The 27,318-nt window shown below is 43.3% G+C and overlaps 1 protein-coding gene across 11 annotated transcripts in view; it reads right to left on the reverse strand.

The window, feature by feature from the left end:
- tenm2a (teneurin transmembrane protein 2a) overlaps positions 1-27,318 on the reverse strand; it is a 230,994-nt gene that overhangs the window by 63,312 nt on the left and 140,364 nt on the right. For 9 of the 11 annotated variants that reach the window (XM_026188681.1, XM_026188674.1, XM_026188666.1 and 6 more), the window contains one exon: positions 98-304. The exons of the other annotated variants lie outside the window; for them this stretch is intronic. In XM_026188681.1, the coding sequence (XP_026044466.1) occupies positions 98-304 (207 nt within the window). The remainder of the gene's footprint in view (positions 1-97; positions 305-27,318) is intronic. 11 annotated transcript variants of the gene reach the window in all.

Below are 27,318 nucleotides of genomic sequence, written 5' to 3' on the forward strand. Positions count from 1 at the left end.
GACTCAGGTGATGGATGGCATATTGATGCAAACATTAAAACGAAAAAAAAAAAGAGAAGAGAGAATGAAAGGATGGTTGAATGGAGCGCTCTCTTACCAGTGGACGAGGGCTGGGCCCGGAGCAAGTATGAATCCTCCGGGTGGGGCTCCAGGTGAGAGTGGGTGGAGTTTTTCTCCAGCAGGGGCACCTGGCATTCCCTGATCGGTGGGGACGGGCCGGGGGAGGGGTGGTGGGGGGCAGACGAGGAGGACGGGAGGGACGGAGGGAGCAGGGTGGAGGAAGAGGTTGGAGGGAGTGGACGACCTGGAGGATGGAGGGACAGAAAGAGAGGGGGGGCAGAGAAGGACGGAGGGGACATTAGACAAAACAGATGGCATTGTCTGACAGTGATACAGGGGCCTGCTCAGAGAGGCAACCTGAATGGGAGACGTGGATATTTTTAATGAGGAGATGCCACCATTTTTTTAAGGGGCCTGTTGACTCAAATTACAGGTAACTCTGGGATCAATCCAAATTTTACGGTAACTATATCTAAATTTTAAAAAAAGTTTTATTGGTATTACTGATTACTGGTTGGACAGAGCTAATGCAAATGTGTTTGTCTTTGTTGGGAAATAAAATAAAATTAAGATCAAAATGTCTCTGAATGAGAGATTTTATTTTTTTGTGCTTTACTTAATTTGAGCTAACCTTAACCTTTAAGGCTTAAAAATCTGCACACGGATTGAAACACCTGCTGCACGCACACTGTACTCAACAAAGCTATCCGGTTAACCCCTAATTAAACTTGCTTCTTTGAGCATCCCCTGATATTAATAATGTAGAACATGCTGGGTACAATCACAGAAGGCTGAGACACAGAGAACGATCAGTGCAGATCTCCTAAGTGCATTAATGAATACAAAAAAAGTTTCCTTTCAAGTCATGACAATTTTAGTGCCGTTTTCTCATTTTTAAAAAAAATGAAATATTGATATAAGTGGTTTAAAGCCATTCACAGTACTATACGCACACACACACACACACACGTATATACATACATGTTTTTTCATACACATGCCAAAATTAACACAGGACGCTATCTACTCCTGTAAACACCTAAAAAATGACCAAATGAAGCAATGGGGTCATACTGAATTGACCAACGGTGCAATTTATAAGCATCTGTTATTTTGTCATTAAAATAGTTCAACACCAATGGTAGAAGACTGCTGCTAGGACCTACATCCATGATACGATTGTCCTCTACATGGGTAAGACAAAAGAAAGTTAACAGCCAAGTCTTTAAATAGTAGGAGCCATGGGATGCGTGGACACAATCAGGCTGTCCCGTACACCAGAGAGAGAAGAGTGGGATGGAGAGAATTCACTCTACTCTCCAAAGGTTTGGAATCAAGGACAAAGACAAATCTAATAAATTCTATTTAGAGACTGCTCAAAATATAGAATAATTATGTCTGCCATATTTGCAGCTCAATCAATCAACAATATGATAAGAATGAGGCCACTGAGTCCAGTCAATCCACAGAAGGACTCAGGTTATTATAACTACTAATTAGATAGTCGACCGAAGACTTTTTAACACAATCACTTATTTTCTCCTCTTTCAAAGTAAGATCTCTTGTTAGCCAGCCATGTTTTTTCTTCTTCTTTACAATAACAAATTACCCATTTTTTCTCCCACAAAGTTTAAGTGTGTGGGGGAAAGCGGTCTAGTTCTTCTCCAGTTCTACAAACTTCATCTATTTGTTCGCTTGTCGCCGAAGACTTCAGCGGGAAAATCGAAAACACAGCCTTTCAGTCTCCTTTCTCTTTCTTTTCACACAGAACAAAAACAGTCAGCAACATAGCAGGAGAAAGACAGAAAAGCATTGAGACCTTGGAGAAAAAGAAAAGATAGCTGCACATTCATCATTGCACTATCTCCCCCCCTTTCTTTTTTTCCCCTTACTGGCGCTCCTTCAGAATACAGATGTGGTGTGATTGTAATTTGACAGCATTCATCTTCCCATCACAGAGCATTGACAGGAATCAAAAAACTGCAAAGGGCATGATAGATCAGGGGGTATGGTGGGCTTTTTTTTCAGTGACAATGCAATTTTGCTCGCCTCGGGGGGGAAACGGCACCTGGGCGAGGGAGAGGAGAAAGATCAATGCAGACATCACTTAAGAAACAAAGCGGTTGGACATATTTGTTGGCTAACGCGCCCTTCTATGCGGCATCAAAATGAAACGCATTAATCATGGTAAATACACCTTTGACTCCAGGTGTTGTCGCGGCTTTTGCAGAGATTTATTTGATAGAAACAGAGACAGACTGATGCCTCCATCCTGCTGTCCAAACTGCTCCAGCTCAGAGCTTTGCGTCATGGAAACCAGAGCTAGGATCGATCCACAGCCCCACGTTAACTACACCCCAGAGACATGCTAGCCTTGTCTTCTGTTTAGGTATGTGTGTGTGTCTGTGTGTGTGTACGGTCAATCTCATCAGAGCAAACAGAGAAAAATGGATAAACAATGGCAAAGCAAACACTGTGGCCGACAGGGGGGAAAAGGGGACGGACAGAGAGGGACAGGCAGAGACTGATGGAGAGAAGGGGACGCAGGTGGGGGGAGACAGTGAGGTTACAGGGTTAACCGGGGAAATCAAGAGCAGGAGAGACACACAGAGAGAGAGAGAGAGGTATGGAGGGGGTTTGGGGGACAGTCAAGAAGCTATGAGCTGACAAAACTTATTGCCAATAAAAGGGAAAAAAGTGCGAGGAAGAAAGCAATAGAGGAAGGGAATTAGGAGGGGAAGAGGCAATAAGAGGGGACTGAGCAAGATGGAGGACAGGAACAAAACGAATAAAGAGGTAAAGGGGGAATAAGCCACTGATACGAGCAAAAAAAAAAAAAAAAAAAAAAGGCCCAATGATCTATATGAAGTTATGAAGTGACTTTTTAAAGAATGATGAGACGGAACCTAGTGATTTGCATATTTCACAAAGCCTACAATGAGGCTACTGGTGACCACTGGCAATAGAAAAATGGCAAATGTGTAGCAGCACACCTTGCAGAAGAAGAAGAAGCAGAAGAAGAAACATGCATGTTTTTATCGCGGGTCCACACAGCTGTGTCTGTGTGTGTGAGAGCTCGTGCACATGCTGTTATTAATATTCTAAATGCCTTTAATCACAAAAAAAGGAAAAATTGCACTAGTTGGCCAAAAGCAATTAAGGGAACTTTAATCTCCTTAGCAATTATGCTGTGGGGCATCCTTAACTCAGTCATTTCTGCCCGCTACATTTCTAGAAAGGTCAGTGGAAATTGCTTTGTGTTATTAGAACAAAGACTTGGCAATGAGCTCACGTGGTTCTCCTGACGATTTGTTCATTGCCATCCTTCAGCCGCCTCCCTGGCCATCTGTATACATCTCTCAGTCCTCCTCTCCCTGCGCCCGTCTCTCACTCACTTTGAATCTACAGCTCTCTCGCGCAAGTGTTGATTAGTGTGAAAAAGAAGCGTATCATGGGGGAGAATCTAGGCAATCCTAAGACTGTAGCATTGTATTAGAAGTATTAGCAGTGTCCCTTGATGATTTGTGTACAATGTAAAACACAAGACACACAGGCGTGCACATGCACACAGCCGTCATTAGTTTGTTCTGCGGGCACCAGGCTTTGAGTTGCTTGTATGAGTCATACGAGCATATAAGCTTTGCCTGTTGCTGAGCTACTGCATGTGAATGAGCGAATGAGTTTAGCATCGTCTATTGTTTCTCCGTGAAGCCATTCCTTACTCGGCAACGGAATTATACATGAGGCATAATTCTGCTAGTTGGCTCCTCAATGCTTTCCCTTCCCTTCTCTTCCGTGTCCTTGCCTTCCTTTCCGTCCCTCCCTCCCTCCTGCCTCAATCCGTCCATCCGTCCACCCATCTGGCTGAGGTGAGGAGCGGTAGGCCGAGGGAGAGGAGAGCAGAGTGGAGCGAAGGATGGAGCGACAGCTGGAGCCCAGTCAGACAAGGAGAGACAAATTACCCCTCTAACGAGAGCCATTCATCATCTCTTCATCTCTCCCTTCATTCATCCCTCTCTTCCTCCACACCTCTACGTGCGGCGCGGTGCACCTGAAAAGCGCTTCGATCTGCCACACAACTTCACACTTGACAATGTTTCTCATTTAGTTGCTACTCGAGCGCGGAAAAGTCAATCAGCACGTGCTCCTAAAAAGATGACGAGGGGTAAAAAAAAAAAAGTAGAAATAACGAAAAGAAAAGAGCGGGGGGAAAACAACAAGACGAGTGAAATGATTGAATGAGCTATGCGCCGGGAAAGAAGGAGGAAAAAGAAGCGACACACCCATGCTGGCACATGCAGAGACTCATTACCATGGCTGCTGTCAGCACAGATGTTGGACTGAGGGGGTGCTGTCAGTCAGTGTGTGCCTAACTATGCACATATATGTGTGTGTGCGCGTACGATAGTGCCTGACAGTGATCTGAGGGCTATTTAGACAGCTGTTGACACAATGGACCCTTTTCTCTATTTATCCATACAGTTCAGTCTATTTCCTCCATCTCATCTCTTCCTGTTCCTCCCCTCTCTTCCTATTTCTCAAGTTCTCGCCTCCTATTTCCTCTTATTCATTGCTTATTAATATTACACATTTTGCACGACTTGCAAGACGCACACCTGTTGTTGGTGTGAGCAACAACTGGATGTGGAAGTCTATCCAGGAACGGCCTGCTTTATGCGTCCTCCCACATCCACCCCCTCTATTCTTTCCTTTCGTAATCAGCGCCATTGCCGAAAATGAGTGATAAAATGAGTAAAGTGGGAAGGGAGAGATGAGAAGATGATTCAACAGACGTGTTTTAATTAATAAAGTTGGGCTTTCATTGCCTAAAGAGATGATTGTATCACTGGCTCCCTCTTTGATGTGAAACAGAGTGTCTGGGTTTTTCTCTGCCCTAGAGCTCTCCTCTGCTTGTGCTACGCTTCTTTCTTTCATCTCGCCAGCATCACTTTGTCACTTCGCAAGTGTAGGGGCGTCTTCCCAAAAACGCAGATCCTCCACGGACACACAAACAGCCCGGGGCTGTGGCTGAAGATGTCTTTCAGTAGGGCAAAGGGTGCTATCCAGACTTCAGGGCATGACTCAGAGTCTTCTTCTGGTTTACTCAGAGTACATTGGTCCAAGTTCTCATAGAGTTTCTCTCAAAAATATCAGATGTTTTGAAAAATGAAGGTTCTGAGAAAAAAATTATCAAATTTTCTGTTCGGTCTCCGTTTTTCTGCTCCCATGCACAAAAAAATGTTTTATTCCAGACCACACGTTCACACAGTAAAGATCTGAACTAACTTTGAGCTGGATGCTAATCATCACTATTAATGAAATCAAATAACATTTGAGTTTGCGGGTTCTCACTCAAGCATTTCTAAGAATCTTTAATTTAAACAGAGCTTAAACTGAGCCTATCCATTAATGTTATCTACTTGTTTTAACAGTTTTTTGTTCACTCTCAATCGGCAACCACCGATTTCTCACTAGTCTGTTTTTCTGCTCCCATTCAAACATGAAGTATTTATTCTGGAGTCACTGAAGACCAAATGTTCAAACTGTAAATATCTGAGCCAACTTTGAGCTGGATGTCATTCAACATGATTAATTAAATCAATAAGAATTAACTCGCTTACTCAAAAACGATTTAAATAAGCAAATTCTCAGTGTAGGCTTAAAAAAAAAAGTCGCCTGTTAATGTCATCTAGATGTAAAGAAAAAAATGTTAATTCTCATTGAGCAACAGGTATATTTGAAATATTTCAGTGAGCTGAAAATAAAGTACTCCACAGTACTTCTATGTACCACTTGGAAAGTAGCTTCAAATTACTGGTTTGCATTACATTATGCACTCATTGCTTTGGAGAATAAAGCTTCTACACTTTTACACAATAACTGTTTCTACCAGTCTTTACAAATTTTTTTTTAAATAACTAAGCATTTCGGTAAAATTTGTATTACTGATTTATAAGCCTGTGACTGAATGTCACCACTGTGACTAGTGACCATACGAAAATGGAATATTGATTGAAAAATACCCAGTAACTTGATGCAGCTGGTCAACACAACACAGCACAAGGAGGCTTGTGAACATGAATCAGTGAATTTGTAAAGAGCCTAACTTCCAATTCCAATACCATGGTGTTGGAACTAAGAATATAACAAATACAACCAGTTAGCAACCAGTTGTGTTAAATCCTGCATTACAAAGACGCCTGACAGTTGAGTGACTCGGGTTGATTGCAATGTGTTTGTAGTGCCTTTGCATTCATAAAATAGATGGAAATTATTTTCAGACCTTGGCCGATCTGGCTGAGAGTGATCACCTTCACTGTGAGTCAAATCGCATACAGAAGTCACCCAAAGGTTATTCAACTTCCAAGTAACCAGTTGGCTGCTGCAACTACTTGTTGCTGCAACTACTTGCCATCTCAGATGGCACAAAATATTCAATGCAATCAAAGGGCAACCATCGATTTTTACTTAAGACTAATCCAGAAACGAATAAAAACTAAACAGAAATGAGCAAACCATATGTAGTGAAACTACACACAATTCGAAACAAAAATTAAAAAACGGATTTTTTTTAAAAATTGAGTGGAAAATACAAACCTAAATGACACATTTCTCATCTGGCCAGATATGCTATCTAAAACTTGAACGCTGTGAAAATTACAGCCAGCCTCACAGAAGCAGCACAAAAGGAATGAATGAATGAAACTGGATTATTTGAAAGGGAAAAGAAAAAGGATATGTATGTAGGTAGATGAAAAGTTAAAGGCAGAAATCCTCAAAAGACCTTTACCTTGTTCCATCTTTTCAATCACAAATCAAAAACCACCTCTACAGAAGATGGCTCTGAGGTCACTCAGAAGTAATAGGTTCTGATGATTAGTGGCCTCTTAACAATATCCTTTGGCCTTCATATAATGTGAAGTGCACTGGGATAATGGAAACCAATTACAAACTAATGTCAACAGAACTTTGAAAAGAAACGCAAGGAGATGATGAATTGAATAACAGTGTTGATGGTCTCATCAAAGACTATTCTACGAAGGAACAGAGACAGACACAGACCTCAAAAGTCGTTGCGTGTCGTACTTCACAACCGCAACAAAGTACTGACTGATTGAGCTTTGCTGTGCTTTAAAACCTATACAAATACAAAAGCCTATATTCACCTAAATGAAGTGCAAAGATAGTGGACAGGATGGAGAACTGAAGATGAACTACACAATGCTCCCAGGGGATTAAACAGAAAGGAACATTGTATAGATCAAAAAGGTGGAGGCCAGAGTCGACAGCTTTTACAGCAAGCCTGACCACAAATGCACGTGGATACATTTGCATGCACACAGTCGTATAGTATGCTACAGTGTGCTGCAGGAAAACAAATGATGCAGGCCATGAATTCTAACAAAATACTTCCCAGATTATTCCAGCGTCTGCTTCAGGAGGTCCTTTCTCACTCCTGTCAAGAAACATTTTTTTGTTTTTGTTTTTATTTTCTACCAGGGATACGAGAGCAGACCCAGCTTGACACAAAACAATACACTCGACCTTTAGCCCCAGCAGCACAAATGCAGTTGAGCATCTTTCAGCGTCTGCTAATTGAAACATGCCTCCCTGTTGCGGAAATGTGCAAGAGTATGTCGTGTGTGTGTGTGTGTGTGTCTGTGGCTATACATAGCATTAGGATGCTACAGCACAGTCATGCTGTCCACTGTCAGAGATGTCCACTGTGTAACTTGGGGCAACCACGCAGGCTGCATTACCATATAAATTACATCCATGTTGCTGCTCCTGCTGTGGATTGATGGTATTGTTATGGATTCTACGCATTGGAGCCTCATTGAAAACAATCAAAATAAATAGCCTCCTCCTCCCACATCAATGCAAACACACGCACAGATGCATGAGCAAGCGCACTTCACCACAGCTGCACATGCACAAACACAATATACGTGCATGGTAAGCACAAAAATACGGCCAGACCTTCAACCTAAGGTGAAGAGCTATAGATAGCTATCCTCTCAGCTTTCCATTAACTCTGAACATGCTCAGTAATTGCTGAAAGGAGCACAGGGCGACATTTCTGTGCAGAATAGTCTGTTTGCTGGTGTGTGTGTGCGTGTGTGTGCGAGTCATTTGCAAAATCCGTATCAATACATCACTTTTGTGCTGCTGCTGTGCTCACTAAGCAACCCATTGCCTATTAATGATCCAAGCAGAAAAAATGGACATATCAGGGAAGAAAACACAATAAATTATTAATCAGCAAAATCACCAAAAATTATGCATACGGCATATATTAAACCTTGTATTTATACAGTTCTAATTTGCAGCAACAGTTATCTCAAGGCACCTTGCACTGTAATGTAAAGAGATGTCAATATTAAAGGAACGAAACCCAACAATTTCTTGTGACAGTTGAAAGAAAAAAAACTCAATTTCAATAGGAAGAAACTTCGCTCAAATCCAGGCTTGGGGAGGTCAGCCATCTGCCTCGAGCAGTCGGGGTGATGTGAGAGAAGTAAGTGCTGTTGCCATGGTTGGTGGGGGGGGGTGCTTGGTCTGCAACAATGTTTAGGTGGGTGGTATGTGTGAAAGGAACATCCACATGGATGCCAGGACAGAAAGTTTGCCATTAACGTCGTTCCCTTAACGTGCCAGCAGTTTTAACATCGTGCCTGATCCGTGCAGATATGTGAACAGAGTAACAAGAACCACACAAAACACATCCTCAATATGACACTGAATAAAAGCCGGCGTTTAAAAATGGCACCCAATTATTTTCAGTTTCATTCCTATTATGAAACGAAGACAAGTGAAACAAATATTACATCTGAATAATAGAAAAAGCACTTTTTTCTGTATTAAATCCAAAAGATTTCATGGCACCAGCAAAGCTGCTTCCATGTTTTCGCACTTGAGAGAAGGGCCGAGAGTCACATATGGACAAAGTCTTTGATTACCGGAGATAGCACTTGGTCTTGGCACTTAGTGTAGCCACTGACAAAAACAACAGAAACCTGCCTGCAGCTTTGGACATTAAATTTATATTCTATCTGGAAGTCCAATATCTCTGTTTGTTATTTCCACTGGAGAAAGCTTTTAGATGCTGCAGTAGAAAAATCAGTGGGGTGAAAACCTGGGCAGACAGAGCTTTCCCTCCAATCTTCCATGCTGCTGAATCACTCGCAGAAGTGTTTAGTGGTGTGTGGAAAAATTGTGAACCTGGTACAAGCTAGGGACATGAATTAGGAGTAGAAGCAGAAATTAAATTCAACATGTCTATGTGCTTGCCATGCAAAAAAAGGAGAAAAAAGGCGAGTTACAGTTCATTTAATGTAATTAGCTGTAATTAATGTTTACTAAAAGATAAAAATTGGACAGTTTCAATGTTCTGACAAAGATCAAGGTAAGAAAGAAGCTTCACCAAAAAGAAGAAGAAGAAAAAAATTCACTGCTCAAAACATTCTCACTAATAAGCACTTAAATGTGAGTCACCCAAGCTTGAATTAAATGTTTACACCATTTCCAGACAGCCTAAATTTCCACACAACTAATAATTAGGTCTTCTTCTGTGGTGGATAGAGAATGTGCTTATTCTTATTAATTACATGAGGCCAGTGCGAAAAATAAACTCAAATCCTGCATTACCCACAATCATCCGAAATTAATACTATACTCATTAAAAATCAAGTGTTCGTGGAATGCATCATAAAAAAAGCAAATAAAGACAAGTGCAAAAATAATACAAAAACACACATTCAGCTACATACCATACACGGTCATAGTAACACACACAGGTAACTGCACAAATACCTATTCAGCACAGCTCTACAAAAACATCAGCCATTTTGGTGTGGTTGCTATGACGAGCTAAATCTTTAAAGACCACAAAAAAGACAGAAAGATGCAGAAAAACAGAGAAGAACAATTAAAGAGCAGAAAAAGAATCCAAAAGAAGAACAAAAAAAGAGAGCGAGAGCCAGGGGAGAAAGAGGAGATGGAAAGCGATCCGTTTGGTGCACGCTAGTTTGCGACCTTGTGCAATCGGAGATATCGCGTTTAACTGGAAAGTCGTGAATCAACTCAATTTCAATCACACTCTTTTGTGTGAGTTGTTACATTATTTGATGTATGCGTGTGAGACAGTGGGCTTGTGAGGCTGAGTCAGCAGTGTCTCCTTTGACGATAAAGCACACACACTCACACTAACACACACTCACAGTCCCCAGAACCCTCTACGTTGGGATCAGCCAAAAGAGGGATGATGTATTTAGAGCCAGTGGATAATGGCTGTACTGTGGCCTGTTGCTGAGAGAAACCTCTCCTCTCTTTGATGTTCTGCAGTCTCTATTTATAGTAACAACAGAAAAAAGGACTGAAAGAGCTGGAAAACACATAGGCCACATTTTGTTCTCACTAACTAGCTTACTGTTGAGCATTGTGCTCTCTCTGAGCAGGCGGTAGTGTCTCAACACTCCTGGCAGAATTTACAGAGCCGCTGGCACTTCGGTTTAGACACATCCTGCACCTCGGCGCAGTGAAGTTATTTATCAGACAGATACAGCATTGTTGAATTTGCAGTTTGCTAGTGCTGCTGCAAATTCTGGTATCGATCTGACACCAAGTAAAGTCAAGGCCGGTTTTGCCGATATCAATACCGATAGTTTTTAACGTATAAAGGCAGCTTATGTAGGGGAGAGCTGCGTGTCATAATATGATATGATATGACTCATCGTTAATTTTCAAATTATGAACACATTTTAATGACCACTATATCACTGTGATTTTTACCTTCCACATTCAACACAACAAGAAATTCCTTTAAGCTTTTCATGTATTTTGGAGATGTGGAATGTAAGTGTGCCTGTGTCTGTTTAAATGTGCTATAGGCTACAAATAAAATAGACATTTTCAACTAAATAAATAAATTACACAATTCAGTGTGCTACATAGCCAACTTAGAGGACAGAAAGTATCGGTCCTGTTGTGCTAGTATCGATCTGATACTATTTATATTTGGATTGATCTACCTGCTTCTACTGTGTGCATTTTAAGGAGTGAGGCGTAACAGATGGAGGCATGGATTTTACAGCGGCTCTGAAGGTTCACTGTCACAGAGTTCAATCTCGTTTGGTTTTTGGAGCACTGTGTGTCCTGTGGAACTTTTAGCATGACCACAGTTTCCATCAAAAAGCGGGCTCAATTGCTTCATCCATTTAACCTTTACGTACATTTCTATAAATAGGTCATTATTACAATTTTACCATAATAGACACCCAATTTATTATCCCTGTTTGAGTTTCATTAAGAAGCTCAGTTAATGGAACTGACATTTTGGATATTACAAAAATATTATTTTGGGTGGATCTCTGACAAATCCTACTGCCCCCCTTTTGAAGTCATCATCACTTGCAGGATGTGCTTAGGAGGCGAGCGTTATCACTGATTGCATTATTAGCTGCTGCCTTAGAAAATCAGATGTTAATTACATGCAGATTGCGAGCTCAAACGGAATAAAAAGTGCAGCACAAACTTGCTGTCCCACACTCTGCCGCGGCTCTCTCACTATATCTGGGCCTTCTGCTAGTAAATGGTATTATTCTGTCTCCTTATATACATAGTGTGTATGTATCTACCTTTCTTTCCTACATGATCATGCAATAGTCATACACCCTTACAATTAGCACAGCTTGCATCAGCTGACATCAGCTGACTCAGAGGAATATGGAAGTCCCTATGCTAATGGACTTGACATGCAGTTGTGCATCTAGGTGTACGCCCGAGTGTGTATTTCGGAGCGCTTGTTTGTGGTCCCCTTTTGCACAAACACTCTCTTGCAAATGTGATGCAACTCCCAAAGGCACAACCTGCAAGCCCTTTCAGCTCACAAACAGTCATGCCCAGCCAAGCACAGGCAAAAAGCCTTTAGTAGGCACTCTAGGAGACGCACAACAGCCGCACGCTCCACGTTAGACTATTAGGCTCACCTCTCATTGTGAACTAGAGACCTCAGAGACAAATAATAAATGCTAATCTTGATAGGACGAAGCCAAGTCAGTCAGTTTAAGCTGAGAGCGTTGAATGAGATTTTTAATTACTGCATGACCTGGGGTATATTAGCGCATATTAATGAGGATCATTAACCTAGAGGTAACTAAGACCCCTCCTCCTTAACTACAACTGATAGCACCTCTGCTGTGTGCTAAACTGTGTGTGCGTGTGCGTACATTAAAAAAATGAAAAGAAAGAAAAAACGTTTCACAGATGGCTTATTCCATCCCAACTGCCTGTCCTTGGTGAAAATAAATAACTACAGTGAATCTCCTTTTACAGTTGAGGAATTATACTGCTGAAAGTGTGAAAAAAGGCTGGGGAAAGAATAAAACAAGTACAGAATACAAAACCTTGGCCTGTAACTTAAATGCTGTTGTGCCCATTTTCTGCAGCACAAAGATGGGGCAGGGACGGTCATCATTTTTATGTAGCCTTTGACCAAATAAAAAAAAGAAAAGAAAAATTCAGCGGGCAACAAGTAGGAGCAGCAGAGAGCAAAACAAAGACGAAGAGAAAGGAAGAGCAATTTCAATTGACATATGCAAAGGTCAAGGTAATTTCAATGGATAAAGAAGAGGCCAAACAGGGAAAAAAGCGAAACTTTCCTAGTATCTCTCTTGAACTATGAGAGGTTGAGACGGAACAGAGGAGGTCTTATTTTCCACCCCCTGCAGTGTAAATGTCAGGGCTGATACTGACGTCACCCACCCATCGTTTCTATAACGCCTCCCCCTCTCCGCCGCCCCAGCCCTTTCCTCCAACCACATGTGTCAGCTTCAGTCTTGTAGTGCCATTACACTGCAGTCTCAGTGGTATAGAGGCAGACGCTTTTATCTCATAAGAGGGCAGACCAGCCGTATTTGGCTTGTAACATTTGCTAAGCACACACACACACACACACACACACACACACACACACACACACACACACACACACACACACACACACACACACACACACACCAACTCATTCATGCAAAGACGCCTAATGCGCACACACGCACGCAGACACCCATTCATGCGCATGCATGCTCTAACACTGTCCATTCCTCTCCACTCTCACTGCCTCAGCAGTTTATCCTTTCATCTTTACATAACTGTGAGGTCCCTCGGTGACCTGCTCTAAAAGTAGTTGTTCCACAGAAGACACATGCAACAATCCGCAGTGCAGGGAGGGACCCATCCACCCGAGGCTCGTTTCCCCAACTCTAAATCTCCCTCATTTCTCCACTCAAGCCAGTGCACCAACTGGAAGAAAATACCAATAAGATAATGAGCAGAGGGGCCAGTGTGAGGGGAGTTAGCTGCGCTGGTGTACACACACACACACACACACACACACACACACACACACACACACACACACACACACACACACACACACACACACACACGTACACACAGATTTATCTATGAAATATAGGGCAATGCAGCAGAGGGAACAGGACTCCTTTGTGCAGGAAACCCAAAGGAAAAACAAGGCCTGTGTCGTTGAGTGTTCTGGGTGGTTACGTACGTGCACAATGGAGCCAATCACTTGAGCTGTGAATTATTCTTTCTGGAGCCGGTATGGAATAATGGGAAATAAAACTGTTCTCCGGTTTTTCCGCCATTTTCATTATGTAAACTGATGGCAAATGTAATATGGTTGAATGCAGCATTTGCACAGTTTGAGTTTAGACCATGGCAAGTTGGGCTGTGGTTTGTTTTATGTAACTGTACATCTGAATGTGTGCACCAGCCAGTGTGTGTGTGAATCTTCCTTCAGTACACCATGCATTAATTGCCATTCCCAGTGGTCGTCAAGAGAGCGCAGGACTCCTGGGGGACATCTCCACCTTCATTAGACTCTACTGATCATCACACTGTGGTACCAAGAGAGGGTCTGTTCCTCTCTTTCATCACTCCTTCTCTTCACGACTCCCTTGCCTCATGATTTTTATATGTAGCATTATTTCTCAACCAGACCCTGCAGTGTCGTTTTTTTAAAATATTATCTTCATGGCATTTCTGGGTTTATTAAGCTGGCGCAGACAGAAAAAAGAAAGGAGACGTGAGAAGGAGCCTGTGAGAAAGTTCTAGATGAGCTGGACTTGAACGCAGTTGCTCCGTGCTCGCCCCTAAACTGCTGTACCACTGTGCATCTTTCTCCCTCAATTTGCAATGGCTTATGATTTCACCGTCTCCCCTCTCATCCTTCAATATTTCTGTCACCCCACTCGCGCCCCTTCCCCTCAAACCATCACCCCCCTCCCTCGCACTTCCTCTCCGCCCTCATCTCACACGTTCTTTTGCATTTTCATTCCCATCAGCCTTCCTTTCGTCATTATCTCTCAGTTAATACTTCTTACTGTCTCGAATCCCGGTGCAAGTGGTTCTTACCCCCAGGGGGTAAGTTCGCTCGCACTCCACAGACCCCTACAGACATGTAATGCCCCCCCTCCTACTCCCCAACAACTCCTCCAACTCATCCCTCCGCTCTCTCCTCCCCTCACTCCTCTCTCTCTCTCCCCTCCTTTCTCCGCAGTGGATGAGAGACGCCAGCTGGAGGAAACAGAGAGAAATGGGCCCAATTACAGCATTGGGAACTGAAAGTTGGCTAATTAACTCTAATTCGTTAACAAACTGGTTTTTCACCAAGAATCATCTCTCTCTGTCACATGGCATACGCATGCATGAGAATCTGCATTTGCATGCGCTGCCAAAGAAAAGAAGAGAGGCCGAACAGACACCCATCCCCATCTACACGATTGCAGGTACACACGCACACAAATACAGCAAAAAGAAAAAAAACCTGCACTCCCTTCCCATTTACACACACACACACACACACACACACACACACACACACACACACACACACACACACACACACACACACACACAGAAGCTCACATGCCCACACAAGTGTGCGCGGATCCACTTGCTCAGCTGTATTTACTGCAAGGGCAATATGTTGATTACGTTAGAGTGGCTGATTATTGCACAGTGACAGTAAAGGAAACAAATGTCTTTCATAGGCAGGCATCTATCTCTGCGAGAGGGCTTCTAGCTATAGACTATAGCAGCAAATGACTGCGCTGTACCCAGCTATGACAGACAAAAGAAGGAGTGCAAGAAGAGGAGGGGGGGGAGGGGGTAAAAAGAAGAGAGTGATTGCACAAATGATGTGCAGGAAGAACAACCCCCCCCCCCCCCCCAAAAAAAAACAAACAAAAAAAACCAAACAAACCAAAAACCGAGGAGCCCCAGATGGAGACGCAAAAACAGATGAAATTAAAAAAGCGAATGGATGGAGAGATGAGATGAGACAGCGCTAGGAGATGGGTGAGGAGCGATACTCTGGATTTTGCACTGAACAAGTGAAGCAGTTTTCCTCTGCACTGGGATAATGGTGGTTAGAGGGGAGAACAATAGGTTTATCTAGTGCAAAGATGCTATCTGGGGTGAAACACACACATCACACGACCTCACACACGTACACACTGTAGGATGCTTCATTACTTGTGCATTACAGACAGTATAGGGAATTATAGTGTTGGTAGCACTTGAACAATAAGCTTGTCAGTGTTGAGTTATCAGAACAGGTGTCCAATGGGTACAACTTGTCTGAACACACACACACACACACACACACACACACACACACACACACACACACACACACACACACACACACTTGCAGAATATATGAGTATGAAGTTTGAAAGCATCTCTTAAAGCCATTGTTAGTAAATCGGGATATCCTCTCATCCCACTTGATGAGTCGTGAAATCCTCCTGGATTACCAGATACGATAACCAGCTTCTCACATATGTCTGTGATAATACACGTATGTACATAGAGAGCAGACACACAGACACACGCATGCAGTCTACACCACAGAACAGATGGTTTTGGATGGGAAATGTCACTTCTCAGTTCTTGCTACGCCTTTACTTTCATTCTGCCCGTCTTGCTTCTCCCTCCTTTACCAACTCTCACTCTTTCCCAGTAAATTTCTGCTCCCTGCCTTCCTCTCCAACTCTATATCTTCTTCATTGATTCCTTTGCGATGAGATTGATAGTTACTCCTCTCCCTCTCGCTCGCTCTGTTTCCCTGATCCACCTCTTTTTCCTTTTTTCACTTGCTTCATCTCTGTCCCTCTCTCACACCTCATTAGTAATGCTAATACCCCAAGTAATAGAAGACACCATTCAATGTATTTGTGTGAGTGTGTGAGAGTGTGTATCTGTGTGTGTGTGAGAAAGGGACTGTGTCTGGGAAGGGGAGATGAGTTTCCCCCTCTGATCCCATTTCTCCGTCTCCGGCCCTGCTTTCCTTCTCGCCGGGGAGAAAATCCGATGGAAATGCAATCACAATCATTTAGGGTCCAGACAAGAACGGACACACACGCGCACGCATGCACACGTGCACACACGCACGACCACGCACAAACACACACTCTGCTCCAGTACCGCAAGGGAGCCATGCAGAAAATTGTTTTGGACATGGTGATGAGGAGAGGGGGGTCGGGGTGTGGTGAAGGGGGGACTTTTTAATTTACATTTTTAATGTAAAATATCATTCAAAGAGGGAAAGTTAGGCATCTCATTATGCTGCTTCTTTATTACACGCGAGGCACATCAGTCTCAGGGTGCTGTGTCCTGGGAAATGTGCACGCTCACACATGCATAAACACAGGCGTAACACAACCTGCGGAGCCCTCCGGCCGCAATCAGCGCGTAAGAAATGAGGCTCATCTTCATACACAATAAATCTGGAATAACCTATTCTGTCTTCCAGAAATCATTAATCACAAGTAATCTATATCTTTGGATTTCCCTTCTCAACTCAAATCTGTTGGGGAGGGGAAAACTTCAAACTCCCGCCTGGTTAGTCTTAATTACGAGTAAACTATTTGATGGTCTGGATCAAGAATTTAGCTGTGCATCAAGATCCACGGCGACGATCGCAAAATAACCACCTAATATTTTTGTTTTTTGCCACCTTTTGGAAAGGTAATGACCAAAAACATATACGGACCATTAACTGATTACTTGCGTATATAAAATGCTGATTTGTGTGTGTTTGGCACAGATAAACCTCAGCATTGTGAATATCTATACTTTGCATTTTCTCTGTCATCGTGTAGCCAGCGGTTAAGAGAAGAATGAGATATGATTGCTATTTTGCACTGAGATGAATCACTTTTTTTTCCCCAGAAGATAGAGGTGTCTTTCTCTCGAGTACAGATGCTTGCCCTGTGTGTTTGTTCTACACAGTCTGTTGATTTCCACAACAGCACAAATACTATGAATGGCTCACAGAGGGAAATCATTATCTCTGTCTTTCTAAGCTCTCGCTCTGCTCAATCAAATGAGGCACTTTGCGCCTTCAGCTTTGCACCGCCTCTGAGGTCAGAGCCAGTGATGTCAAGCCAAAATGAGACTGTGTGGCCCTCATAGGCCCCGAGGACCCCCCGTGGCTGCCTGTGTCATAAGCGATCAGTGCCAGACCATCAGTCGCATGTACTGGCTGAGGATCAACCACTTGCAGGAGCATTAGGGGTGAAGCCTCTAATGGCATGGCCGCATGTCTACGCCTTTAAATATAGAGATCTGTGCATAAAAGCTTTGATTTATACGACATACCATCCAGAACCCTTAGGGAAGCATCTGAGATTCATTTTCCAGCTAGACAGTGACCCCAACCATACAGCTAGAGCCATAATGAACTATCATCTGTAACAAGAAGAAAGAGTTCTACAACAGATGGTATGCCTCCCCCCCCTCCAAGTGAGCCCTCATATCAGTATCATGGAGTCAGTCTGGGACACAATAATTCCACACAAGAACAGTGGCAAGTTGTCCAAGATGCTTGGAACAAGCCTCATGCCAAGAAAAGAAAAACTCAGCGCAAGTGTAGCTAGTACAATTGGTGCTGTCTTAACCCTATGAGACCTGACGTGTTGTCGCAGACACAGCCAAGCAAGCTGTCTTCTTATTACTGGAACTCATCGGAACAGTTTGAACTATCAGAATAATCCAAACTGGATTCAGCACAACTGGAGCATAAAACATGTGCTATCAACATCTGCTTAGCTTTGTGTGGAAATTTAAATCACGTCAGCAGTGATTTAAATCTCCTCCACACACCAGTGCGAGCTGACACACAGTCGATAAGCTATCCATCTAATGGGCGAGTCTGACTGATAGCGATTTGTATAAACAATGCCGTCCATCTATTAAAACTTGACCTCCCCCCACCCTACCACCCCTAACACGCCGTAATTCAAATTCCACACCTGTTTGCTTATCGCACTGAATAGCAGTTTTAAAGCAGCGGGGCTTCACGCAGACGCTCCGATAATCATCCCACAAAGACCTCCTTGTCAAAAAAAGTGTAGTTTCACAAACTAATGCAAATACACAGTCGGAACGTGAACCTGACACTGCCCTTCCTCTATTTCCTCCTTTCCCCCCCCCCCCCCCCCCCCTTATCTCCTTTCATGTTGGTTTTTGTCCTCTACAAGTCTCCTGCAGTTCTTAAAGGCTGAGACGGCACTGTGGGAGTCTGGTCACTACTGCGTCCGCATGCACACACGCACACGGACACACACACACACACACACACACACACACACACACACACACGCACACACGCACGCACACACACACACACACACACACACACACACACACACACACACACTGTGAGTTTCCTTTGTGTTGCAGAAAAAAATAAAAAATAAAAAAATACTGAACCTTTAGAAGTGCATCTGTCAAAATGAAATTGCTGGCTGCATTACAAGCCTTTGAAGGTATTGAAAACTCATTTTCACAATCACCCCACAGGCAGGTAGAGAGAGCCCGTGTGTGTGTAGTTTTCACCAGGTGGGTTAGGCAATATTCTCTGTTCTTTTAGTCGGTTTGCAGTTGATTATTATTGTCTCGGCTACAGTTTGTTGCCAAGCCCGTCGCCGTTTCTCAGCCCTCCATCCACCACCCGGCACATCTTCGTCTGGATAATCCTTACCTCTTTCTGCCATTCGAACTCTAAGGAAAGTCATTTCTCCCTGAAACCCCCCACTGGGGAAAAACAAACTTTCAAAGCCGGCCAAACAATGACTCACACATACACACATTCCTCTATGAAAAGGCACACTCCCACAGAGGAACATCAAGAGGCACTGAGCGGACATAATGGTTTTCTGATAATTATTCACAAAGGTGACTTTTGTGTGAGTGCCACTATGTGCTCAAGCTCAGCAGCATGGAATGAGCCCGGAGTTAGTCACAACACAGGCAGATGACCAACATTATGGTCAGTCTGAAACTGACTGACACACACACACGCAGAAGGGCCTAGGCACACACATATGCAGATTCCGTGACTCTTTCTCATCGTAATGTTTCAATTAGCTGCAGAGGACAGTCTGGCCCCACACTGATGGCCATGCCTCCCATCTGGGGTTACTGCAGTCACACAGGCAGGCGGATGGATGGACAGAATGACAGACAGGCTGATGGCCCTCCATGCTGATTAATTCGGAGAGATGAGGAGGGCGGGGTGAAAGCAGAACAGTGATGGAAATAATCAGTCGAGGCAGTGAGCTGTGCTTTTCCCAGAATTACAATATGGTCACCGAGAGCATATGGTTCTTCTCTATTTCAGTTTCTGTTACACCTCCGGCTCAGCAGTTATATAAGTCGAACTGCCTTCTTTGAAAACAATTTTCCAACGTATCTCTTCCGCATTCTTCTTGAACCCACTTTTGTTTGCAGTTATTGGAGACGTAAGGTGCATCGTCTCTGCTGCAGAAAACATGCACAACAACAACAACTACTGTCCCAAAGGACCGGGAGAGAGGGGGGCTGCGTTGCCCCTCCATGATCTCTCCCTTGAGAACCCCCACATTTTTATCCCCATCTCTGGTTTCCAAGGCGAGGCGTAATAGTTCCTGTACGGAAGTCGTTACCGAAGGATTGTGGTGAAGAAAAAAAAAGATCAATGAAGGAAAAAAAACCCCAAGGTCATACTCCACCTCTCCCTGTGTCTCCCCGCTCACCTATCTAGCCTGGACCCCTCCTCATCTCTCTCAAATTCTCCATCTCCTTCCCTCCATCACCCTCTCTCTGGTGCAGGATAGTAATCCCATTAGGATCAATATTCCAGGCGAGTGAGCATCCTTTCACTGCAGCAATTACAAACCTTTAGAGACATAAAGGAGAGCATTTCTTCACAGCTTAGACCATCAATCAACTATTTAGCTTCGGAGGCAAAGGATGTTGTGTCTGTGTGTGTGTCTGTGTGTGTGTGAGAGAGACAGCATGCATGCATGCATGCATGTCTGAGCGCGTGCACGCATTTCTGAATTCTGCAGTATTGTTCCGTCTGCGTTACTGAAATGACTGTTGGGATTTTCGTCTTATAGATCCTATTATGGGTGCATGAATACATGAGAGAGCTCCTTAATGCACACTTCCCATCTGGCAGTGCAACAAGGCCCTATCATCTCCCCTGTGAATGCACGTATTAGTATTGTCCGCAGCGGGATTTCACAGACGGCTAGTCTCGGGTGTTTAGCTAGGGGTTAATATTTCATGCCTTCATGTTATCCCCCCTCCCCTCCCCTGTCATGCCGCCACCCTACCCTCTACCTCTCACTTCCAACATGTGCACCACATGCGCTTCTTGCCTCTGCAGCAACATTTCACAGCTACGCTCGTGTGACAAGTACAGTACACTTACTGTACTTGGCAAGGTTCCTTGATGACAGTAGAGCATTCCTATGATTGTAATTTAACCCAAAATAGATCCATCGCTAACAAAAACACCACCGCTGCCGTCTTTCCCTAAAAACTCTCTCCCTCTCCGTTTCAGTCTCTAATGAGGTGGCGTGACAGGACTGGTGAGGGCATATCACTTCTCATCTCGTCAGCTCTGCGCCCACTTGCGCCCCTCAATGTCACAGGGCTCCACTTTGCCTCGAGGGCCCCTGGCATCCATCTATCGAGCTGCTGTACAAACCCCCATCTGGCACTGTTTGCCCTCAAAACAGAGGCAGCCTTGGTTAGGTCGCATCTGGGGGCAGCCTTGCTAGCAGGCTCGCCAGCATACAGCAAGCTCAAAGAGGACGGGGGAAATGCAATTCATTAAAAAGCTTTATATACATCCTCTGCAGTGAAAATTTAATCTGTGTCTGGGGTAAAAAAAATTGTTAGCGAGTATAACAATTTAATCAGTTCTTTAGTGGAGCAGAAAATAAAAAAACGCTACTGTAGATCTGAAGCAACACCACGGGTTACAGTGGATCCTGAAACAACAATGAGTAAATTATAAAGCCAAAGAGTAACAGACAGGAAATGACAGATCCAAATGGCTCACTATTTTTATCGACAACTCAGAGCTGCATCGTAGCCCGTGGCTCACACTGTCAAAATGATCGTTCTAATTCTTTGCCATGAAAAAATTCAATTAGACTATCATTAGACCAGGCTGATGATGAGGTTCTGTTTATCGTTAACTGCACATTATTCGATTCTTCATTTAACAGGCAGCGCCTCATTTACTGATGATCCATTTAACAAATGCTTTTCTAAAAGTTTCTTTTGGCTGAAAATGTGGTGTTTTGTGTTTTTTTTTCCAAAGTGTTTGTTGAGTGCGCCACAGAGGAAACCAGGGTAACTTGTCATGTTGCCTTTTTGACGTTGACGAGTTCACTTTCCTGCCAGTCTGACTTAGAAACTCAAGCATATGACTGCGAGTAAAAAAAGGAAAAGCAAATGGAGTGGCAAAGGGGTTAACTGTTGGATAGCTGCTTGCAGACCAGAGAAAAGGGAAACGGTGCCAGAAGCGTGAAGAGTGCATGCACGTATGGAAATAGTGAAAGCACCAGAAGGGGCTTGATGGCACTTGTGGTAGTGGATTAACGATTACACCCACAACAGAAAGCGGTAGCAGGAGAGAGGAGGGCCGGCTCTAAAGCTGAGCCCCTCTTTTTGCGAGGTTTTTTTTTTTTAAACCAACAATAGAGCGGAAGAACAGATTGACTCCTGTAAGGCCAGCACTTTCTGTTCTTCTTTTTCTTCATCCCATTTCTATAAATCTCCAAATTATGCACTCCAAGAATGGAATCTTATGGCAGTTTGTGCAGCACTTGGAAGGCTGAATTTGGCTTTCCACCCTTGTCCCTGCTGGTGAATCTACCAGATGCAACTGCCGCACATCAATTCCTTTGGCTTTCCGTCACATTATCTCAATTCAAGCATTCGCATATTTCAACACACACAGCCACGCGCATCCTGCCGCGAGCGCCGATAGGTTCCCGTACTGATCACCCACTCGTTCCTCCGAAAGCCCTGGAGACGGTGAGCACGGGCTAACAAGGGAATGGGGGATGAAAACAGAGTGCTGGAAGACGCAGGCTGCTGGAGGAAAAAGTATCAGGGTTGAGGATGTCTTTCCTTGGAATCAAATTGTGCATATTTTCATCTTTGCTCATAGACCAACTCCCACAGGACATCAGTATGCCAAACCAAAGGCCTGCTGTGTCTGTTTACTCTTCGCTACAAGAGAGGGGACTGAATCAAACTCATTTCAGTAAAGAGAAATTATATCTCCTTTGATATCACTGTGTGTGAAGGCAAAATTCTATCAAAGCCGCCTCGATGAGTAGCTAAATCTTGTTCCAATACTATTCAGGAGCTAAATGCTAGCTTAACAAATACGAACTGAATACTAGCCTGTATAATGCACCAGTCAAATATAGCAAAAAAGCAATAAATGTTACAGTAAAGAGTTACAGACAAGTTCCATTTGCTTATACAGGTGAATGGCAATAATTGTTACATATGGTGGCTTTGAAAAATTACAGCCTGATAGCTAATGCATTTTATACCATTCACTGAAGGCTGGCGCACAAACAATGGTTTTAAAGTTTGTTTATCTTCTCGTACAGTCTCCAATTATATTGTCAAGAGACTAAAGAGTGTGAATCAGCACTTTTTTCCCTTCTGTTTGACAACAGGCCTGTAAGACACGTTCACAAGAAATAAAGACACCGAACTTCAAACAGAACTCGGTGATACAGATGCAGTCAGTGAGTCAATGCTTTGTTTTTTCCCTTCGCCCCTCTGTTTTCCCTGCCCTTTGCTGTACGTTAATTGTGTGCATGTTTATGTTGATGAATAGATATGCGCTGACAGCCTGGCAGCCTTCGTCAAAGCGCGCGTCTTTGTCAGACCACGGGCTGACTGACTGATGAGGAGGAGAGCAGCAAACTGGAAAATGAGAGCCAAGAAAAGAGGAGGAGGAGGTGCGAAGAAAGAGGAGAGATGAGGGCGAAGTGGACAAGAGGATTTGAGAAGGTTGAATAAAAATGGCACGAAAAATAGGCCGAGTGACAAAAAAAAAAAAAAAAAAACTGGCTGTGGATGTGCCTGAAATGTGGAGATGAAGCAGGGGTGAAGAGGAGACCAGATTGCAGGAATTAAAGTGGGGGGGAGTGTGGTGGCTCCCCTACTAAAAGGGAGTAAAAAAGGAAACTGTAGTTTAATAGCTAGTGTAGGCGTCTGTGTTTGTGTTGCTTGTGTGCACAAACGGGAACTGGTTTAGATGGGTGGCAGAGTGTAATAAGAAATGTGACCTATTGATTGGTTGTAGAAAGATGTCAAAGCTCTGTGTGTGTGTGTGTGTGAGTGTCGAGGGGGTTGATGTCAGGGGTGGCACGGGGACAAAATGTCTTCCTCTTTTCCTGTGAGCGTATCCAGCCACTTGCCATCACATCTTTAGCATGATTTGGCTTTGCCACGGATAAAATCAGATTATTATATGATTATGATGTGTGGTTAAGGTAACGGCGCCTGAGGGCTGCGGCGGGTTATTATGTGAGAGTGTTAAACAGAGGAGGAAGTGTGCTCCCCCAGATTGACAATCCAATTAAACGAGTGCGTGGTGTGTTAAGAGCAGCTTCAGACCACCCAGGGAAGCAACAAATAATACACGATTTCTGGCCTACATAGGCACTTGAAATTGAGGTGCTTTGATGTCTGCCTGCACAGCCAGTTGTGAAAAAGATTCTGCATGCATTATAATATACATAATACAGCTCTTATATCATCCTCTCATCTCTGTTTGTCCAAGGCTGTCATATAAGAAAGGAGCGAGTGGATTCTCAAGCAGGGAAAGCAGATTGAAAGAGCGTGACTTGTCCTTCATACTCCTGCAACGTTTTGAATATGTGCATTATGCACTATTTGACCATTCAGAATCCCCCCACCCAGTGCTTTTCTGTAGCAAGCGCCCTCTCTCATGGCTCACCTTGTCAGTGTTTCTCTGCTCGCAGCAGAAGAGATCAGAGGAGTGAGCACAGAGGAAGCCTATAGACAGAGCAAACAATTCAAATGCCACAAAGGTGATTGATTAGTTGGCCTGACTCGCGCTCCTGTGTCAATAAAAAGGATGAAAGAAAGGATGCTTGTGGTGTGTGTATGATGGGCGTCTGATGCTACTATAAAGAACCCATAGCGACTGAGAGAAGAGGAGGAATCTGAAACAGAGACATTATTTTTTACCCTTAATTCCTGACAGAGAGTTTTTTTTTTTTTTTTTTTTTTACATTCAGTTTATAAGTTCATCATTCTTTAAACTATCAAGAGGGATTTTTTTTCTTCTGAAACAATCCGCAGATTAGGGACGGTTCGGTTTGCTTGTCTTGGTTTTAGACGTGTGTGTTGTTCGGTTCAGGGCATGCTCGTAAAAGCCTTGCACCATTGACTCAAATGAAGGAACAGAGGGTTTAAATGTCTTGTGCAGCAGCCAAGTCGTGAAAATAGTGAACGGTAAAGCCAAAGCGATCGAGGATGCGCCAGCAGCAGCATTGTTTCGGTCTGCTGTGTGAGACCATTCTGGATTTAGTGCTACCTTAGATGACCGCAGTTAGAAAGTGGTGGATAAAACTGTAACAGGTGTCGTGTATGCTAACAGCAACACACCCAAAATTGGCTCCAATCCAGCCTTAATGCCGCAGTAGAGGCGACACAGTGACATTTTCACTTTTGATACTAAATAACCTTAAATCTGTAATTGTGTTTCCAATGCTGCAGAAGTGGAAAAATTCTTTTTTCCATAAATAACTATCAAGAAACTGAACTACTGTTTTCTGTGTTTATTTTAAAGAAGGGAAAATCTTCTTCTCTTTATTTTGATTATCTTTGCCTGTAATGTGATCACAAAAATACCCAAGTTAAAGTCTTTTGTTTGCACAAATTTAGGGTTCACAGCTTTGAGAGCCAGCTTCCTCTTTTATTTAATCAGGCAATATTCTTTTGTAAGAAGCACAGCAGAGTTAACAGATACAGTGTGTGAATTTCAGTCATTTTGCTCTTTATGTTCTGAACACACACAAAGCGTCCTCAAAGATGGAGAGATCACTATATTTTAGCATCAAGAAAACGTATACTTTTAGTTAAGACGTGACAGCGAAGAACTACTTAAGTAATTAGCAGGAATTTAAGGAAAACTCATTTTAATCATTTTGTGCCAAAAAAAGAAGGAAAAGCAGTTTGAATTTTGCCATATTTCTACTTTTATTGTACAAAAGTCTCACCTAGCTGTAACCTAAGACTGTCACAATGACGTGCGTAATGCCACCGGCCTCATTCTTTCAGTTCTGCATGCCTACATGACATGTCCTTAAACATAACTGATATTTTAAACACTGTAAACTGAACCAAAAACTGCGATCCCATAAAATCATAGTATGAACTGGCTAGTGCAGACCTATTTCATGTTTGATTTTAGAAGCTAAATGGGAATTATTTACGTAAAATACTTTTAAAAAAATAATTTTAATGTAATTTTAAATGTAAATCATAAACAGAACAGGGAAGTCCCTTTGCCATGTAGTGAGATTTACGCTGATATCATAATGGAAACATTCCCAGAAGTACTTGAGTAAATGTACTTAAATACTTCAGAGATGGTAGAAGCTGCTCAGACTGTGAAAATAGCTGCGTCACTGCTTCTGTAGGAGCTTCTAGGAGTCTGACTCTAACCATCAGTGTGCTATCTCAACTTGGAGTCATTCATAGCAAAGAACCTGGGTTTCATGTGCATAAATGTGGATGTGCACAAGTTTGAACAAGAGCTAATAAAAAAGATACCAAGCCGATTGCATTCATTGTGGAAAAGAATCCTGCTTTTTTAAGCTCTGACCCTCTTTGGCAACTAAAAATCAGGGTATCTCAACCTCTGCTGCACATATTCCTGAATATTCCTGTTAAATTTGTCTCTTGTCATGAGTGCAATGTGGAGTCTCTACGGTGCCAATTTATAATTTGCATGAAAATTGCAGCAGAGCTGATTTGCACGTGTTATCAAACGAGTGGTTGTTTCACAGGCACAGGATCCTACAGATCTGACACTGAATGTGATTTAAGGTCCTCCTGAAGTATCGCCATCCTTGAAACCAGATGAAGGCACTGAGGCAAAATATGCTGGGTGAGAGAAGGAACAGATTTTATTTGCATAGAACCGAGTCGAGTGCATCCCTTATTGTTTCCTGTGAAGCCTTATGTTGCGCCACATATCCGACGCAACGTGCATGTTCCCTTTTATCTGCGTCTCGAGCTTATGTTCCTCCCCGCCTTGTTCCCTCCAATATCTGCTTGCCAGCAACCAAACCGTGTCGACCAATTTATGTGGAGACGCATTGTCCCATACGGGGCCCATCTAAGACAATCAAGGCTACCTGATGAGACCCTGGGGGGAAATGTAGGGAAGGGAGGGGCGAAGAAGGAAGGATGGAAGAGGAAAATGCACAGGAGTTGGAGAAGGGGTGTGTGGGGGAAACAGGCGCCGAAAAACAATGAGACAAAATCAGAAGATAAACGAGGCGCTATTTCAGTGGCAGGATTTATGTACTGTCAACATTACCCTCGCTATTAGGGGGAATCCAATTACTCTGCGCCTCTTCTCTCCTCTTCTTTTTCTTTGGGAGCGAGGGAATAAGGGAGCAAAAGAGTGAAGGATGAAAAGACAACAGATATGAAGAGGGAAAGGACGAGAACACCTCTGCGTGATTTATCCAATTTTCCATCACATATTTAGATATTAAGGTGAGGGAGGAGAGGAGGTTAGGGAGGACGGACTTAAAAACTGAGTTTAAGAGACGGGAAGAAGCGGAATAAACAAGAGCGCAGATTAGGAGAAAAGAACAG

The sequence above is a fragment of the Astatotilapia calliptera genome, chromosome 2 (genome assembly GCF_900246225.1).
Source record: "Astatotilapia calliptera chromosome 2, fAstCal1.2, whole genome shotgun sequence".
Classification (NCBI taxonomy): domain Eukaryota; kingdom Metazoa; phylum Chordata; class Actinopteri; order Cichliformes; family Cichlidae; genus Astatotilapia; species Astatotilapia calliptera.